The following is a 17,540-nucleotide window of genomic DNA, read 5'->3' on the forward strand; positions in this document are numbered from 1 at the left end:
AAAAAAAGGAAAAAACTGAAAAATAAGCTAAAATAAAGGTAAAAACCAATAAAAAACTAAAAAAAAAACTGAAAAAACTAAAAAAAGGCAAAAACTACAAAAAAAACTAAAAACTAATAAAAAAAGTAAAAAAGCTAAAAAACTAAAAAAACTAAAAAAACTAAAAAAAAGTAAAAAACTAAAAAAAATAAAAAATAAAAAAAAACTAAAAAAAAGGAAAAAACTGAAAAATAAGCTAAAATAAAGGTAAAAACCAATAAAAAACTAAAAAGAAAAAAAGGAAAAAACTAAAAAAAATTTTCATCTAAAAAACTAAAAAAAACTAAAAAAGGTAAAAACTAAAAGAACTAAAAAAGAAAAAAATAAATGACGAAACTCAAAGAGAAAGCGACCAGGACAAAAGGAATGTTCGATTAGCAATCAACAAAGCACCGGGACACAGGGAGTATAAATGACGACCAGGACATAAGTAAAAAAAAAAAAACTATCTATATATATAAAAATAAGTTGTCTGTGGATCTGTGGATCGTGGATCAGGTGACGTCACCTGAAAAAACTGGATCAGGTGACGTCAAAACTGAAAAAACTAAAAAAAGGCAAAAACTACAAAAAAAACTAAAAACTAATAAAAAAAATAAAAAAGCTAAAAAACTAAAAAAACTAAAAAAAGGCAAAAACTACAAAAAAAACTAAAAACTAATAAAAAAGCTAAAAAACTAAAAAAACTAAAAAAAAGGCAAAAACTACAAAAAAAACTAAAAACTAATAAAAAAAATAAAAAAGCTAAAAAACTAAAAAATGACGACCGGGACACAGGGACACAACTACAACGGGGACACCGGGGGAAACAGGGGGATGTAAATGACGACCGGGACACCGGGACAGGGAATGGTCGATTAGCAATCACCATCAACAAAGCTCAAGGGCAATCATTAGAATCATGAGGTATAGATCTGAATACAGATTGTTTTCCCATGGACCATTATATGTTGCATGTTCAAGAGTCGGTAAACCTGACAATCTATTTATATGCAAAGACAATGGGACAGCAAAGAATGTTGTATATTCGCAAGTTTTACGTAGTTAAAACCATATATATATATATATATATATATATATATATATATATATATATATATATATATATATATATATATATATATATATATATATATATATATATATATATATATATATATATATATATATATATATATATATATATATATATATATATATATATATATATATTTATATCTATATTCACAGGTGGGACATAGGGACACAACTACAATGGCGCGTAACTATTATGGCGCGTAACGACTTACGCGCGCGGGGGGGCTTGGGGGGGGGCGCGAAGCGCCCCCACCAACTAGGTGTTGGGGTGGCGCGAAGCGCCACCCCAACAGCTAGTATATATATATATACTATATATATAGTATATATATATATATCTATATATATATATATATATATATAAATAAGTTGTTTGTGTGTTATGTCCGTCTGTCTGTCTGTCCGCATGTGACGTCTGAATTATTTCATCTTATACCCATTCAAAAACGAATGTAATCAAGCCAAAAAAAAAAACTAAAAAAACTAAAAAAAGGTAAAAACTACAAAAAAAACTAAAAATAAAAAAAAAATAAAAACTAATAAAAAAAAGTAAAAAAGCTAAAAAACTAAAAAAAGAAAAAAAAAGAAAAAAAAAGAAAAAAAAAGAAAAAAAAAAGAAAAAAAAAAGAAAAAAAAAAGAAAAAAAGGAAAAAAACTGAAAAATAAAGGAGAAAAACAAAACTAAAAAAATAAAAGATAAATAAAAAAATAAGGTAAAAACTACAAAAAAGACAAAAAGAAAAAAAAAACTAAAAAAACTAAAAAGAAAAAAATGGGGACATCGAAGAATGTTGTATATTCGCAAGTTTTACGTAGTTAACAACATATATATATATATATATATATATATATATGTATATATATCTATCAATATTCACAGGTGGGACACAGGGAAACAACTACAATGGCGCGTAACTAATATGGCGCGTAACGACTTACGCGCGCGGGGGGGAGGGCTTGGGGGGAGGTGCGAAGCGCCCCCGCCAACTTGGTGGTGGCGCTTCGTGCCACCCCAACAGCTAGTAATAATAATAATAATTTATTTCTTACCCACTTACAAAAGGGAAAAAGTGGTGTACAAGGAGAAAATTCATGTTAAAATGAATTTAAACAGCAAAAGAATAGGTATGGAGCAAGATACAGTAAAAATTGCATTGAAATGCAAACTAAAATCTGACTTAAAACTAAAGAATAACACGATAATTATGCTATATCGTAATTTAAATATTTCAGAAATTACGACGGAATAAAAAAAGGTTATTTTAGTATCTGTGAAGGACAAACAGAAAGGAGGAATTGAGTTAAATCCAGAATTTCTTAATTCTGCAATTTCCTCAACTGAAATTGCTGATTCGTCACCCTATGACTTGAAGCTAAAGATTTAAACGATATTTATACCGATGCGCAATTTATATACAGAGGCAAAAGGCATTGGGACATTCCTGGTTGCCACTGAATAATGTAACAATGTAATTAAAGCCAGAATGTATAGACTAGGGAAAAGTTGGGTAAGATGTTTTTCGGTATCTATGACGTAATGCAAAGTTAGACATGATTTTGAATTAATCCGAACAGCTATAGGAAAAGCCATGAAAAATATCCAAGTAATGGTGCACAGAAACGAAGCATGACGAGATTTACGGATAGAAGACATGCGACAACAAGCATCAAAACGAATCCCAAATGAAAATAATAGACAGAGAATCTGTGGTTGGAAGTGAAGCAGCACGAAGACTCACTACGAGTCCCAAGAGAAAACAAATCCAGATGCATTAACAGGAAGGAGGAATTGAAGTCACGCCAGAATTCCTTAATTCAATTAAAATTGTTGGTTTGACACCTCATGACTTAAAACTACAAAATAATGCAATGATTATACTAATGCATAATTAGAGAATCAAGCATATACAAGCCTGTCACGTACAGAGTACTTGAGCCCGGGGGAAGCATCAGTTCCCGATCCTGCTTATGAAATGAATTATTCTGGAGATTTGATCCAATTGCAATTGTACACAGCTGCAACTTACCTATAAAGTATCTAACCTAAACTAAATCACTTATGGCTAGTTTCAGGATAATTCTAAATAATCTCTATCTTGAAAGATCTTGACGATAAGAACTTCAAATTGTCTAAATGACTGCTCACGATATTTTCTATTTGTGGGATATTGTTGCATTCAAAGTTATTTTTGGATGTGCCACGGCTTCACTACTTCATCTATTTATCTCGCCCCAATATATTCAAGCCTTCGCTCTTAAGCCCCTATTATCAAATTCAAATTTCCTTCAAATCTTTCCTTATGACCCCCCCCCCCCATTAAAGGACGACCAGCTTTTCATCTTGTCCTAGTCATTGACCTTTCGTTCATTATAAACGGGTACCTAAGAATATCCTTAGACAATTCATCTGGAAAATTTCTCGCAAATAATCCTTTCTCTTTTGGGGCACCTATGCTACAAAACCGTACTTGATAACTGTCACTGCCCTAGTTTCTAATAGTCTAGCCTTAGTCTGTACACTTATCTTTCACTTCTTCCAAACTTCTTTCAGCTGTGAAAAACCCTGGGTCTGTGCTATTCTCCTTTTTACATCTTCAGTTCCACCATCTTTACTAATAATACTACTTAGGTAATTTAAGCTACCCACTTAGTTGTTTGATCTTCTCGTTACTCAGCCTCGCCTCTTCATCTTCATTTAAACCTAATCTGAATGATTAGTCTTTCTAATTTTAATTTTCAGACCTATTCTTGCACCCTGCCTTCTATGAGCCTCCAAAAGTCAATTTATTTCTAATATTCTTGTTTAGAAAACTCAATCTCGTCTATATTCAAAATTCTAAATTAAGATATTTTAACCTTCCCGTTTGACTCTGTTCTCCCACTTAGCGTGTGCCGTATTCCTCGGGTTAAAGTCCGTCAGGATAATCCAAATTAATGGGGATAGGACACAACCCTGCTTAATTTCTCATTACGAACTACTAACCAAATTTTCTGCCTCATCCACAACAATATTGTTGTCATATATAGCCTTAATCACTTTACTTTATTTATCTGGCGTACTATACAATGACAGGACTTTTCCAACAGTTTTTCTATTGGCTGAATCAAATTCCTATTTATAATTTCCAAAACAAAAGACTAAATGGGTCCGATGATTCACTCACTTTTTGATTATTAATTTAAGAGTGAAAATGTAATGGATGAATTATATCCCCTTCCTGTAACCGCACTGTTATTCTCTTGAATTTTCGTCTACAGCATCCCTTTGTCTAATAAGTATCATCATGCTAGGTAATTTACTTCCTACATAATTCAAACTAATGTCTCTTTAAATACGACCCACACTCTTATCATCTTTCTTATAAAGGGGTTTAAAGAAAATTTTCCAAATCCATAGGTACTTCCCCTTTTTTCAAAATTTATACTTTCAAAATTCAGAAATTCATCTCTAATTTTGCAGCCACCATGTTTCAGACAATCAGTCACCACACCACTCTGCCTTGTGGTACACCATTTTCCTAAAGTAATATCTTAAGTAGGACAATTTAAAGCACTGCTACAAATCTTGGCTTTTGGTACACCATTTTCCTAAAGTAATATCTTAAGTAGGACAATTTAAAGCATTGCTACAAATCTAGATTTACCAAAAGTTTATTCTGGTATCCAGTTAGTGAGCTGGGTTGCAAATTCAAATAAAAAGAGCATTTAATAGAATAGAATATGATTTATTGGCTAAAATAGCACACAAGCTAGCATAAGCACGTCAGAACAATTGCAATGATAAAATAAATGTTAAGTGATAAACATAGTTACAAAGTTAAATCAATTATTAAAATGCGAAACAAAATAAGGAACGAAAGAGTTTTTATACCTCATTGTCAACATTTGGGACAAAAGTCAAGTTGAGTATTTGGAGCTTTACGAGCATTAAGTCTTGTATTGGGAAGGGTAGGGGGGTTTTCTTTGAAGGGGGGATTGTACAGAAGACATTTGAAACGATGAGGAAAACAACGACAACCACGATATTTAGGGAGAGAACTGGGTGTAAAAATCTCCCTCTACCTACGTACCCTCCAAGACCCTCCTTAATAGTTGATTTTTACTGATAAAACTGAGAATAAATTTAATTAAGAAATAAGGTAAATATTGCCACAGAACAAAACAAAAATACTTGCAAGGCTTCGTTAGCCCCACAAGCAAATATTCGTTCAAGGAGTGAATTGCTTTTGTGAGGAGGGGGGAAGCTAAAACATAACAAAACAGATGAACTACTCGCGCGTTAGAAATATAGGATATTCACGAATATCTATCGAAATATACAAAAACATATTTCTATACACAGTTTTTCATGTTTAATTTCCATTCAGCTAGTAATTTATCGAAAATAGTTTTTTTTCAGTGACTTCTTTTGAAGATATGTCAGCATTGGCCGGAAACCAACCAGTTGCAGCACTTAAAATGCAAACCCAGCTCATGTTTATTTTCAGTACAGGTATAAGCTCTTTGGTGCCGAGTAAAGACTTAGCTAGAGTTTGTAAATGAAAACGGTTGTAATGAAATATTCTAAATTTAATATGACCAAATTTTTCAATATTTCTATTCCCCCACAAATAGAAGCCAGTCTTTATTTTAAAAAGTTTATTTATTGTTAGATTATTTGCTTTAACAACTATGGAAACATTGAAGGACAGCTCTAGTCGGAAGGTTGGGTAGGCCTGAACCAATGCAGAAATTAGTAACAGCATGCATTTATGCTGTATATTATTAAAATATTTTTATGGGGACATTGATATAATTTAATGAACGATGAAAGTAGATATTTGTATTTAAACAATTTGCCTTTATTCCTCGAAATTCTTTTTTTTTCAAGTGAGTTTACAGTTTACTCAAAACAAGATCACAAAGCATATGTCCATCCCAAATTTGGAAATACTCTTTAAATACATGACAACCTTTTGAAGGTATTTCATTTCTTTCATCACGGTACCACATATCATCTAAAGTTTCTTCCGCGAAATATGCTGCTCATGCCACAAAGATATAGTCAAAAAATATTTCCTTCTAGTTTCCTACAGACAACACCTACCCCCCAGATCTTTAAGCACTGCTACAACGCAGATGACAATTTCAAGCTTTGATGCAACACCGTCAGATGTCTATTATGTTGACCAACAGGAAAACAACAGTACCAATGGCAACTTTGCAACTTTTCGATCAGCATCTCAACAGCTATTTCCACGTTATTTGCCAACACAACTGCCTTACCGAGACTCTTCAATATGGGAAACAGATACAGGTATTTTTAGTTTAAAGTAATGGTTTTTCGCTTGGTATTTATAGCGGTCTTTCCTGAAATTAATTTTACTAGAATTTGCTTTTCTATCTAACTGCTTTCAGCACTTCTGCACTGTTCGAAGTTTTTTTTTTTTTTTTTAATAATTCAAAGCTGAACATAAAATTTGCATTTACCAACGTTTTACATTTGATCTGCGATTTTATTTTCTATTGCATTTCTTTCTAAAAATTTTACTCAGGGATTTCAAAATAAAATTCAAAGAATTTGGAATTAAGAACAATAGCCACAGCTTAAAAAACTCAAAGCTCAACTCCTCTTTTCAACTCAAAACTGTTCAGTATGGGAAAAAGATACAAGTATTTCTATTTTGTTATTTTATAAAATCAAATTTTATAAAATCAATTTATAATCAATTTTATTTATAGATTATCTATTTTATAAAATCAAATTAAAATGAAACTGTCGTAAAAGCTAACCAAATTCATTATGGGTTTTAATCTGATTGTTATAGAGTAATGTATGTGCAACAAGTAGATAAATTGTGAAGATTTCTACACAAGAATTTTCGTTTTATAAAAATGCATTTGCTAGTGCCAAGTGAGCAAGGAGCTATTATAGCCTCGGTCACCTAAGATTTTTGAACTTCATTTAAGCCAGCGTACGGTTTTTCAGTATAAATGTAGAAGTCTGGCCCCTGTTTGTCAAACAGTCGTCCATAAATTCAAAACGGAAATCAACAATTATAGACTTTTTCAAAAATAAACTATTGGTTGATAGCAGACTTTAGGTGGTTGATACAAACCTGAGTTGACATGGAAAGCAATTTAAAACACTTAAGGGGTCAAAGTTGTGATAAATTTAATCTATGAGTGTCGAGTTTCAAGGTTGTTCTGCTATAGTCTGTAAAGTATTTCCCCATGTCGTCTATGTTCACCGTGAAAGTCACTCCTTAAGCTTAGCCCTGTGTCATTTCTACAACATACCTGTAATGAGAAATTGTCTAGGAACTTCGGAAGAATTTTGATTTCTTTGGAATTTCACTTAAACGCTCTGAAATTTTCAAACAAATTGTCCAAGAAAGTAATCCTAACATAGGGACAAAATAAAAAGAAGATTGAACACGTTTTGCGGGACTAGATGGATGGAGCACAAAATCAATCACATTTTTTAAAGAATCGTTCATTATTATCTGTAAAGCTATGAGGGGAATTCAAGAACATCCTGATTCAGCTTCTGAATCTTCAAGCAAAGCTTATTTTTTTGCTAGCTGCTTATTTTTTTGCTTTGCTAGAAAACAAAGGATATATCAGATACTACGTAGGCTACGTAGTGATGTAGCCGTCACTACGGCTACGTGCGAGTGTTTTTTTTTCTACTATGAGAAGAGTGAGATCTTATACCATGAATGTCTCAGGTCAGGAATGGCTAAGTGGATTGGCCTTATTGTCCATACACAGGGATGTTCAAGTCAATGCTGTTTTGGATAAAACAGCCCAGAAAAAAGGCGACTTGACTTTATTTTATAATTACGTATTTACTGTGTTGTCTCAAAAAAGAATGTACCTTATATTCTATAAACTTTATTTTTCCTTTTAAGTAGTACCATTCTTCAGTCAATGTATCCATCCCCCTCAAAACTTTATTGTTGGGTTCGCCCCTACTGCCATTCCCCTCAGTCCTTTTAGGAGCGTTTTGACGTAGCAAATATATACATAGTTTTACGCATTATCCTACTTATAAGAAATAAGTTTACGCATTATCCTACTTATAAGAAATATTTATCAAAATTATCTTTTCCAGAGTCAAGGCAACGGCACTACGAATGAAATCCGGCGTAAACTCACTCTAGTTCTAACGTTGTTATACTGAATGTTCAAAACGTTTTTTTTAAAGAATTTTAAAGTAGAGAATAAGTAAATAAATCTCAAAATCTAAAACCTAAAATTCAACAAATTAAGATTCAGAAAATCAAATCCTGGAATAAAAACCATTGCATGGTTCCTCTTCAAACAAAGTCCAATATGCCTGCCTTTCGGCAAGCAGATTAGCAGGGAGAGGATCAAAGGTTACTGGCGGTTGCAATGACTAATCTTTTCCATCCAATCCCTGTGATTGAAATCCCGTGCCTTTTTTTTTGAAACAAGATGCAGCATCTCTACCTTTGTACTAAAATGTTGACGGAAGATCTAGGGGCATTGTTTGAAGGGACACGGTCCTATCCGGATCTTTCATCTTTGCAGATTAATAATCTTTGGCCGATTACGATTTAAGCATCGCACAGCATACTAAACTTTCCACTAAAAAATTAGCAATGGCAGGAGTGGACGGCGTTTGATTAACCAAAAGGACTTGCGTGATTCTAGCTCAAATAAAGTAAAACATACCCGCCATTCAGCAAAAAATTACATTGAGGGGTCAGAGGATTGTTTAACAGGGTAAAAGCCCACTTTGAACCTTCATTGATAGAGATTGGAAATGCTTGTACGATTTTGCTTCAGAAAAGTTGCAGATAATACCTTTCGCGCTAAACTGCTGATAGAGAGGATAGGGGTGCTGGAGGAGTCAAAAGTTCAACATCGTTTTCTAATCACAGAGATTGGAAATCCTTGTGATATCAGTTCAGACAGGTTACATTATGTTTGCCTTTCTGCTTGAAAGTTGGCGGAAGGAGGAGTTCGAGAGGCCATGTATCTACTTTTTGCTTCGACTGTTATGGATTGAACATATTTGCAAGACTACTTAAGAAAAAGTGAAACAAGTCTGCCTTTCTGTAGAAGAACTTTGAATAATAAAAGGAGTGGTGTCTGGATAACTTCGATTTAAACAATGTGTATCATGCCTATCCACTGCCTTTTCTCTCAAAAGTTGGCAGTGAGAGGGCAATGTTGAGGGGGTTATTTTCCAAACTGACATTCCAACCATACGGATTGAATATCTTTGCGTAAATTCACTTCAAGGAAGGTATAATATACCTACATTTCTGTTGAGAAGCTTGCGATAGAAGGAACAGAAGAAGTTGGAATGGTCGCAAGCCTACTTTGCGCCTGGAATAACCTACATTGAAAACCCTTGAATTAGCTTTCTTCCAAGAAGGTATAATATGCCCATCATTCTGCAAGAAAATTGGCTGAGAAAGGGAAGGGGAGGAGTTATGGAGGGATAACAAGCTCACTTTTTACTTCAATAATGTTACCTGAAAATTCTTGTAGGGTTCTGTTTAAAAGAAATTGCAACATGCCTTCAACTCAAAAGCTTTAATTTACTAAAGGCTGATGATGGGATGAGCAGAGGTGGCCATTAGAAAAGCCAAAGATTCATTTTCTTGTCAAGTGACTTTAGTCATACACATTGAAAATCCTTGTTTGACTCTGGTTTTTTTAAAAAGTCTAAATACCAATCTGTCGGATAAAAAGTTGGCAGTAGCCCAAGTGCGGAGGGAAGGACTGAAGAACGCACATGCCCACTTTGATCCTCCAATTACATGGACGAAAACTTTTGCGTGATTTTGGTGACGTTTTTGCCTTTCTGCAAAAAAGATGGCGGTAGAAGGGGCTGTCCAAGGAGTTGTAAACGGTTTTTATGCCTTTCTGCAATTTAGATCATAACGCTTGGTTCGGCTTCAATCAAGTTTCAATATATCAACCGCTTTGCTAAAAAGTTGGTTGAAGTGGAGGGGGTGATTGTCCCAGGTTTCGTCTTCAGATTATTTTCGCACCGTATCAGGACTTATATCGACCTTCCTCAGAATCATAGATTAGCTTGTTTTTGAGCAGACATCACATGTTTTTTTTCTATTATGTATCATAAACATGTTATTAGCGCCTCAAAATTTTCAATATGGCATTTCTACTGAGTGAATTCTTGTGCAAATAAAAGGATGTAAAATATTTTCCTGCTATTCAAGTATTTTTGGTTAGTGTTTAAAAAACGTATCTCTCTTATTCAAAAGTTGATTTTCTCACCACGGACCGACTTTCTAATATGATTGCTAAATAAGAAACAAAGCGTTTAGCAAACAAGTATTAATATTCTAGAGGCACATGAATACATGAGATAAATACATCTTTGAAGCTTGGGCAGCATTATTTTTTTCGTTAATCATAGTGAAATGTTGCACGCCACAGGAAATGACAGATACTTTATTGTTATTTATTCTATATTTTATTTATGTAACTTTCATGCTGAAAATAAAGAAGGGATTATTTGATACAGTATCACGGCTCTTAGACAATGACTTCAAAGTATAAACTATGAATTCTAGGGGGCTGTATCTTGTGCAGGTTTAGCATGAACAAGTTTATAGACTTTTTAATGTGTTTTTGACTAGGGCAAGAACTTAAGAAAAACAGATTTTGAAAATAATAAGCTACGATTATCCTTCCAGATACAGACAGTGATGAACCTTGTACCCTAAATCGACGGTCCTTACAATTTGAGCCACCACCACCATATGCTTATTTGGATCCAAGCACAATTATGGATGTTCAGTCAATGTCATTCCCACCAAGGTATGAATCCAGCTGCCTATCCCCTCAATTTCCTCGCTTTTTATTCTATAGTTTGACTTCTGCTTTTGAAAAAGCATATTACAATGTAAAATTTTGCTGGTTAGTAAAGTCAAGTGTTTTGTCTATCTATTAACATTCAAAGCATTTGAAGTAAACAAAAATTTGTTATAAAAGGCATATACGAGTATAAGGACCACATTAACTATTGAAGTGTCGTGGAAAAAATTGAGACAATTGCTAAGAACAGGGTATTAAGGGATTTCCAGTCTCCTCATGTTTAGGACATTTTCTGTTCCTTTTAACTCTTAACATTATTATTTATTTTTACGTGAAACTTGTGGTTTTATTTTTCGTAAGACGAGTATACGAATAGGTTGTGCATTTGCAGGAGGATCAAGACGAGTCATAATTTATAAATTTAGGATAATTACTGTCGATATGGTCATATTGTCTCAAATGAAACGTGGTTTTCATCAAGCGTTCTACGGAAAATGTTGTATTTTTAGTTTTCTCACGATTCATTTAAAATCCGTTCTCTATGCTCTCACTAACTGTATTATTTACCAGTTGATATATAAAAAACCGTTTGAAAGCGTGGCTGAGATAATATAAAGTTCATATTCCCCCTATAATGTCGGTTGTTTACAATTGAAGTTTGATAATTGAGATGAAAAAGCAAAAATTATTCAATTAGGTAATGCAGCTACAACATGTCATTGTTGTTGCCATACTGCCTCTCAGTTTTCTTGAAGGATCCCTCATTTAAATATAAGGTTATTTATCAGAACAGTAATGTAATGAGCCAATTTTTAAATGCAAACATTTAATGTTAAAATTTATACTGTGTTATAAATATGGCGTGGAAGTGAAAAACGTCCTTGAGTATTGAAAATAAAAGCTGAAGCAAAAACTAAATTTCATTACATAGCTTGTATAGCAATTTTATTGGCATTTCCAAACCAAGATTGGCGTAAAAATCACGGTGTTACCGCTAATGAATATAAAGTAAAGAGACAATGAATTTCGTCACCTATAGTTAACAACCGAAGAAAGTTTTCATCTACTTCTAGTCTTGGATCCCAACAGCTATGGGTAATAGTTGCCATCATTTTTATCGCGGCCATTTAATGGGTGTGGTATAGAAAAGGTTTGGGAGGTGAACTATCTCATACAGTCAGAGAGTTAGAGCGAAAAAAAAAGAAAGATACAGAAGGAAGTTAGCGGATAAGAGAGAGGAGGGAGAAAGAAACGGAGAGCACTAAATTTGGCTCCTATCGAATAAATAGAGCCAAAAAATTCTTGCTCAAAACAACTCTTCTTACAGTTAAATAGCATTCCGTAATTCAGTTAACTCAGTATAGGACAAATGTATATTTGTTGAGATTTTGCAGCTTCTGGATTCACCATACCGTAGCAAAAGCCTATCCACAAATTCTAATTTGCAGTTGAAATTCATAGGGACCTTCCAAAAGAAGTGGAAAAAGTGAAATTACATTTAGCTTTTTAAAATAGAAGGGAGAATGTTTAACATTGAACAATTTACAAAGAAATTAGCATTATGAGGATAAAAATGATTATCTCTGATTTTATAGGTTTCACTAGAATATTTGCTTCTAGTGAAGACAAAACGGTGGCTAAAAACATGGATCGTGAGAGAAAACATACAGCCTTAAAACACTGAGGACCGCTTCAAAAATAACCGCAGTCATTTAAGCAACAATACTGAATTTTTTCCATAGTATCCCTCTAATTGTATTCAAAATTTGCCCTTTCTATCTTTTTTTTACTCTTCTTATATTCATTCAAATACCAACCCTGGCTGATACCAGAATATTGACGCTTTAAATAATACCAGCTTGACAGAAGGCAAGAAACTGAATTGCTTGTTTACTTATCTTTCTGAACCGCAGTTCATAGAGTTACAGTTACACAATATGTATTTGTTGCTGTCTTCCAGAAAAATTACATATAATAGGACACAAAAGCCGTTTTATCCAAAAGATTGACTAAGGAAATATTTCGAAAGAAAAAAGCAAATCAGACGTTTTTTAAAAGCTCTAAGACGAATCGAAGACGCGAAGTGTACAAGAATTCAAGGTTCCAAATACATGCTTCACTATCATCAGCGCTAACCCCAGCTCCAGCAATACACACCAGCTTCCTTCGGCGCATCTAAACTGAAAACCACAGAGACTAAATAACTGCTCGTGTACAAGAGTTCTAAATGACTTGAGGAGCTAAAAAGCTATTTTTGACAATTTAATGTACCAAAAATATGGTTAACTGAAACAGAAGTAATCTTGAGGTTTTCCTTGAATTCTGAATTTGTAGTATTATCCGGTCTCAGGTCTAAATAATAGCTAAATGACACTTGAAGTTTTCATACATTTCCTTAAATTCTAGTGGATTTGTTCTTACCGTTTACTTTATTCAACTGGACCAAACCTACTTTCCAGACTGTAGCTACAGTTCATTGGAGCCTCCAGAAGATACGCCCGGTGTCGCATTTTGACGGAGTATGAAGAAGTCACTTTGCTTCACCAATCACTTGACTCAAATAACAGCTAAAAACATTCATTCTTAATATTTACACGATTTATACATAAACCAAAGGGCTTTTCAACAGATATTAAATTACTATGGGCAACTCTTCATATTTGGCCTTCTTAGCTTCTGAGTAAAAAAGGTTTTACAGGTGGCAAGACACTCCAGAAAATGCGGACGTATTTCACTCTTGCAGTTTTAAGTCAAAACAAACTCGTATGAAACAGTATTATCAGCAAAATTTATTGAACTTAGTCTTATCAAAGTCTTAGAACCGCAAATGCAGTTTGTTTTGAAATTTAAGCTATACAAATGCTTACTAATTTAGACTTTTTGAAAGCATCACAGTGACTAATTATGATGATTCAATCACATCCTTAATTCCTGGAGATATTTTTAATCTTGGCTTTAGAAAATTAATATTGCTCATTATTCTCAAACGAATTCAATCACATTATTTCTTTTTAAAGAACATTTCTAGACCAGATTATAAAATAAGGCCTATTCTTCAAAGTACAACTTAATTGGGCTTTCTATTTTAGGGAGGAGTCTCTTTCAAGATATCAAGAAGTTCACGACAGAGGAACACCAGCAATACGAAGTGTTGCAATCCCGCCTTCAAGATCAACTAAATTTTAATTATCTCTCTTTTTGTAAATAGATAATATACGAAATTGTTTTTATTTTTTATCAAATTTACTCACCATTAAAGGGTAGCATACTATTCATTCCGTTTTAAATACTTCCGCTTTATTTACCATTCTTTTCTATTCACAATCCATATTTTGGGTTGACGCTATCTATACTTAAGAACCAACGAGATATAACAAGCCTAGGACAGGTATGATTCCTGAATACTGTCTCTGCTTCAAGCTGGTGCGCGCAAAAAGAGGAGGGAGCCTTTACAGCCCCTAGCCTTGAGACTAGAAACCTTCATTTGTAAAAAATAAAATTTATTCACAATAAAAGCCAAGCACAATCTGACAAGGATGCTTTAAAAATTCACACGTCTAGGATCATTTATCCAGCCGATGCATGAACCATAGCACTTGACGAATAACGAATTAAAAGGTTAGGCAACCGATAAAACTTTAATCAAAGAAAAACAGTAGGTTATACATTCTCCATTTCTTGATAAAAATGAGCAACTTGACCACAAATCCGTCGAATTTCAAGAATTTTTCTTCAAATATATAATTTGAAAGCTCCCATATATTCTATACTCGTAAAACAACCTAAATATGTTCATAGTAACAAAGGAGAAAAAAATGACATATTAACTTTTTATTTCAGATTTATTTTTGATTATGCAAATACTGTTACTGAATACAAAAGGGAATGCATACACCATATACACATGTTACGCTCATTTGATTTAGTTCACAAGGTGGCGCTCGTTGAGGCTGAAGGTTGGCTACTGGAAGAGGGGACGTTGCTCTGCTGCTTTGCTTCAGTTCGGAGAGATGTCAGAAGATCCTGATTTACTACAAAAACAAAACTCAGTCCGGCAACCTACAAGAAATAACAATTACGTCCATTATGTCCTTTTATAATTATTAATATTATATTAGCGTCACTTTTGTTCCTGCAAAATCGAAAAATCATAGCTAGAGAGACAAAAAACTGTAGACTTACGGGGTATTGTGTAAAAGACTGGACATATTTAATGTTTTGAAGCTGAAAACCGGCATGCCGCTTTAGAATTTTTTTTTTTTTAGCTCCACAATCACCAAAACAGGTTGTATTTTTTTGGGACGTTCCCTATCTTCCTTGTGTATCGAACAGTTTCAAAATAATGGTGGCAAGAGAAGCCCTTTCATTTTAATTAGATACTCTGTTTAAAAGCACGCTAGACTTGAAATCCTTTGTCCGTGTGGGCAGGGGTTCGTGTCCTGGTGTCCCTGGTTATTTGGTTTGGATCAGGGTCAGTAGTGTGACTTTGTAAGCTCAGCCAGAGTCAACCCAGCTCTAAATGGGTACCTAGAGAAATCTGGGGAAGATAAACAGGAAGGGTGTGTGAAAGCAGAGGATGGCTTCCCCCCCACCCCTATTACATTTTCTGTCTGAAAGGCCATGAAACGGAGATCAGCACCGCCAGTAGGGATTGTAAAGTCCAATGCTGTATTCTTTACCTTTACTTCTTTTTACTCTTTTTAAAATCATTCTTTGTTCTTTGATATTGATGCAAAACAGGTTTAAGCATAAGCGAATGACAAGAATCATTAACAAAAGAGAAATTCGGTCATCCAAGATTCGAAATCTTCTTTCAAAGTGCAAGAAATTCAATGGTCAGATGACACCTAGGCCTTCTAAACATAATATACAGTTCATATTAAAAGGAGCAAAAACTAGTTAGGGTCAGGTAAAACTGCGAGTGGAGTTATTTACTCATATCTTCGTTAGTATACTCGTCTTCAACGTTTTTTATTAAATTTCCGTTTTGGCCATTAGACTAAACAAAAGTACTTGCTTATTGCGGAATTTGTTAAATGCTTATTCTATATGTAAAAGTTTGTTAGATTTTACTTGTAAACATGTATTGCTAAACAAACCAGCAAATTCGCTATTGAGCGTCTAAACTTCAACAAGCGCAAAACATCTGTCATAAGAATAATAATTTTTCTTAGGGGTGAAGCCAGGTTTGTCAACTGGCAGTTTTTCCTCCACTACCTATATCTTGCTCATACATTGCAAGGTTAAGGGTAAGGACAAGAGCAAATGAAAACAAGAGAGTGATAGAAAGAAATAAATGAATATAAGGAAATGGGAAATTACAAAATTAAAACCTAATAGGTTTATTGCCCTTATGGCAATTTCATATTTAGATCATACGCAAACAATTGAAAAATATGAGCTAGCTTAACAAAGTAAAATAATAAAATTAAGTAATTGTTGTAGAGAGATATTCAGCACCATTTAGAAAAAAATAAATAGGCTGACAAATTTAGCAGCCCACAGAGTCTTATCCTATCTATCTTTGGAGTCAAATCCTTTGGAAGTGACTCCCAAATATGTGCAAGCAAAGAGTAAAAAAAAAAATGTCGTGTCCCCAGGTTGATTAGTTTACTCAATATAGTTGAATTCTCAGTAGATGCAAATGTAGCTCATGCACCGACTTAAACCTACAGATAAAACGCTAATAAAAGGTATCCGATAAAAAGTAAAAAGCACCAACACCAGTAGCACAAATAAATAATTGACGATCGCAAATTTAGATTTGTTAAAACGAATGTACTATCCTACAACGAATGTAGGATAGTTCAAATAATACATAAATAGCTTACATGAGAACGAAGCACAAATGCCAAAAGAAAGCCACAAAAAACTTTGCAAGGCTGAGTACGCCAGATAGGCAAAAAGTGCAACTTGAACTAGGAAAAAATGCATTCAAGTCACGGTAGATAATTAGATGAAAAAACTTATCAAATTGATTTATCATCATTTGCCTTAGAGTGGTTCACCCACACCTATCAATAACTAGTTAACTACCTGGGGTTACATCTTGCAACTCACTTTCAATTCTCGTTTTAGCAATAAGACAAGTACCATCTGCATAAAACAAAAGAGACTGACTCAAGTCGTAAATCTTACTAAAAGTTGTAATCTTTGCACTAATATCTTTAAGCGCTAGATGTGATTCATTAGCTGTATTAAGTAGATATTTTTCAAATTCAATTCAAATTTTATGACGGATACAAAAAAAAACCTGAACCACAGAATGTAGAATGCTCAATCACTCAAAGAAGAATGTGATCTTCAAAATAAGGAGTCTTCAGTGCAGTTCCACGAATTCCAAATTTTTATCCTAGTGTACAAAATTTAACAGCCATAGTTAAGCAATACCTTTGAAGTGTAAGAAAACTGTCAAAATATTAAAACTACTAGCTAATAGTATTTTAGACCCATCAATGACGTTTGTTCTTAAGAATAAATAGAGTCTCAGGGGAAAAACCTCTTCTCAAGCTAAACTGATTAATGAATAAAAACCGACCATTCCTCGAAAATATCTCAACTTTCCAAAATAATATTTTTTACTGTTATTAATTTAGTCAATACCAGTAAAAAAAAAAATTGGC

At 33.6% G+C, this 17,540-nt stretch overlaps 2 protein-coding genes across 5 annotated transcripts in view; one reads left to right on the plus strand and one right to left on the minus strand.

The window, feature by feature from the left end:
* LOC136033044 (protein shisa-3 homolog) overlaps nucleotides 1–14,147 on the plus strand; it is an 83,742-nt gene extending 69,595 nt beyond the window's left edge. For both annotated transcript variants that reach the window (XM_065713618.1, XM_065713617.1), the window contains exons 5-7: nucleotides 6,182–6,412; nucleotides 10,797–10,920; nucleotides 14,007–14,147. In XM_065713618.1, coding sequence (XP_065569690.1) covers nucleotides 6,182–6,412; nucleotides 10,797–10,920; nucleotides 14,007–14,103 — 452 coding nt within the window. In that variant the 3' untranslated portion in view covers nucleotides 14,104–14,147. The remainder of the gene's footprint in view (nucleotides 1–6,181; nucleotides 6,413–10,796; nucleotides 10,921–14,006) is intronic.
* A 586-nt stretch (nucleotides 14,148–14,733) lies between these two features.
* LOC136033046 (microspherule protein 1-like) overlaps nucleotides 14,734–17,540 on the minus strand; it is a 66,235-nt gene continuing 63,428 nt past the window's right edge. For all 3 annotated transcript variants that reach the window (XM_065713622.1, XM_065713621.1, XM_065713623.1), the window contains one exon: nucleotides 14,734–14,976. In XM_065713622.1, coding sequence (XP_065569694.1) covers nucleotides 14,845–14,976 — 132 coding nt within the window. In that variant the 3' untranslated portion in view covers nucleotides 14,734–14,844. The remainder of the gene's footprint in view (nucleotides 14,977–17,540) is intronic.

Source organism: Artemia franciscana, chromosome 11 (assembly GCF_032884065.1).
Source record: "Artemia franciscana chromosome 11, ASM3288406v1, whole genome shotgun sequence".
Taxonomy (NCBI): domain Eukaryota; kingdom Metazoa; phylum Arthropoda; class Branchiopoda; order Anostraca; family Artemiidae; genus Artemia; species Artemia franciscana.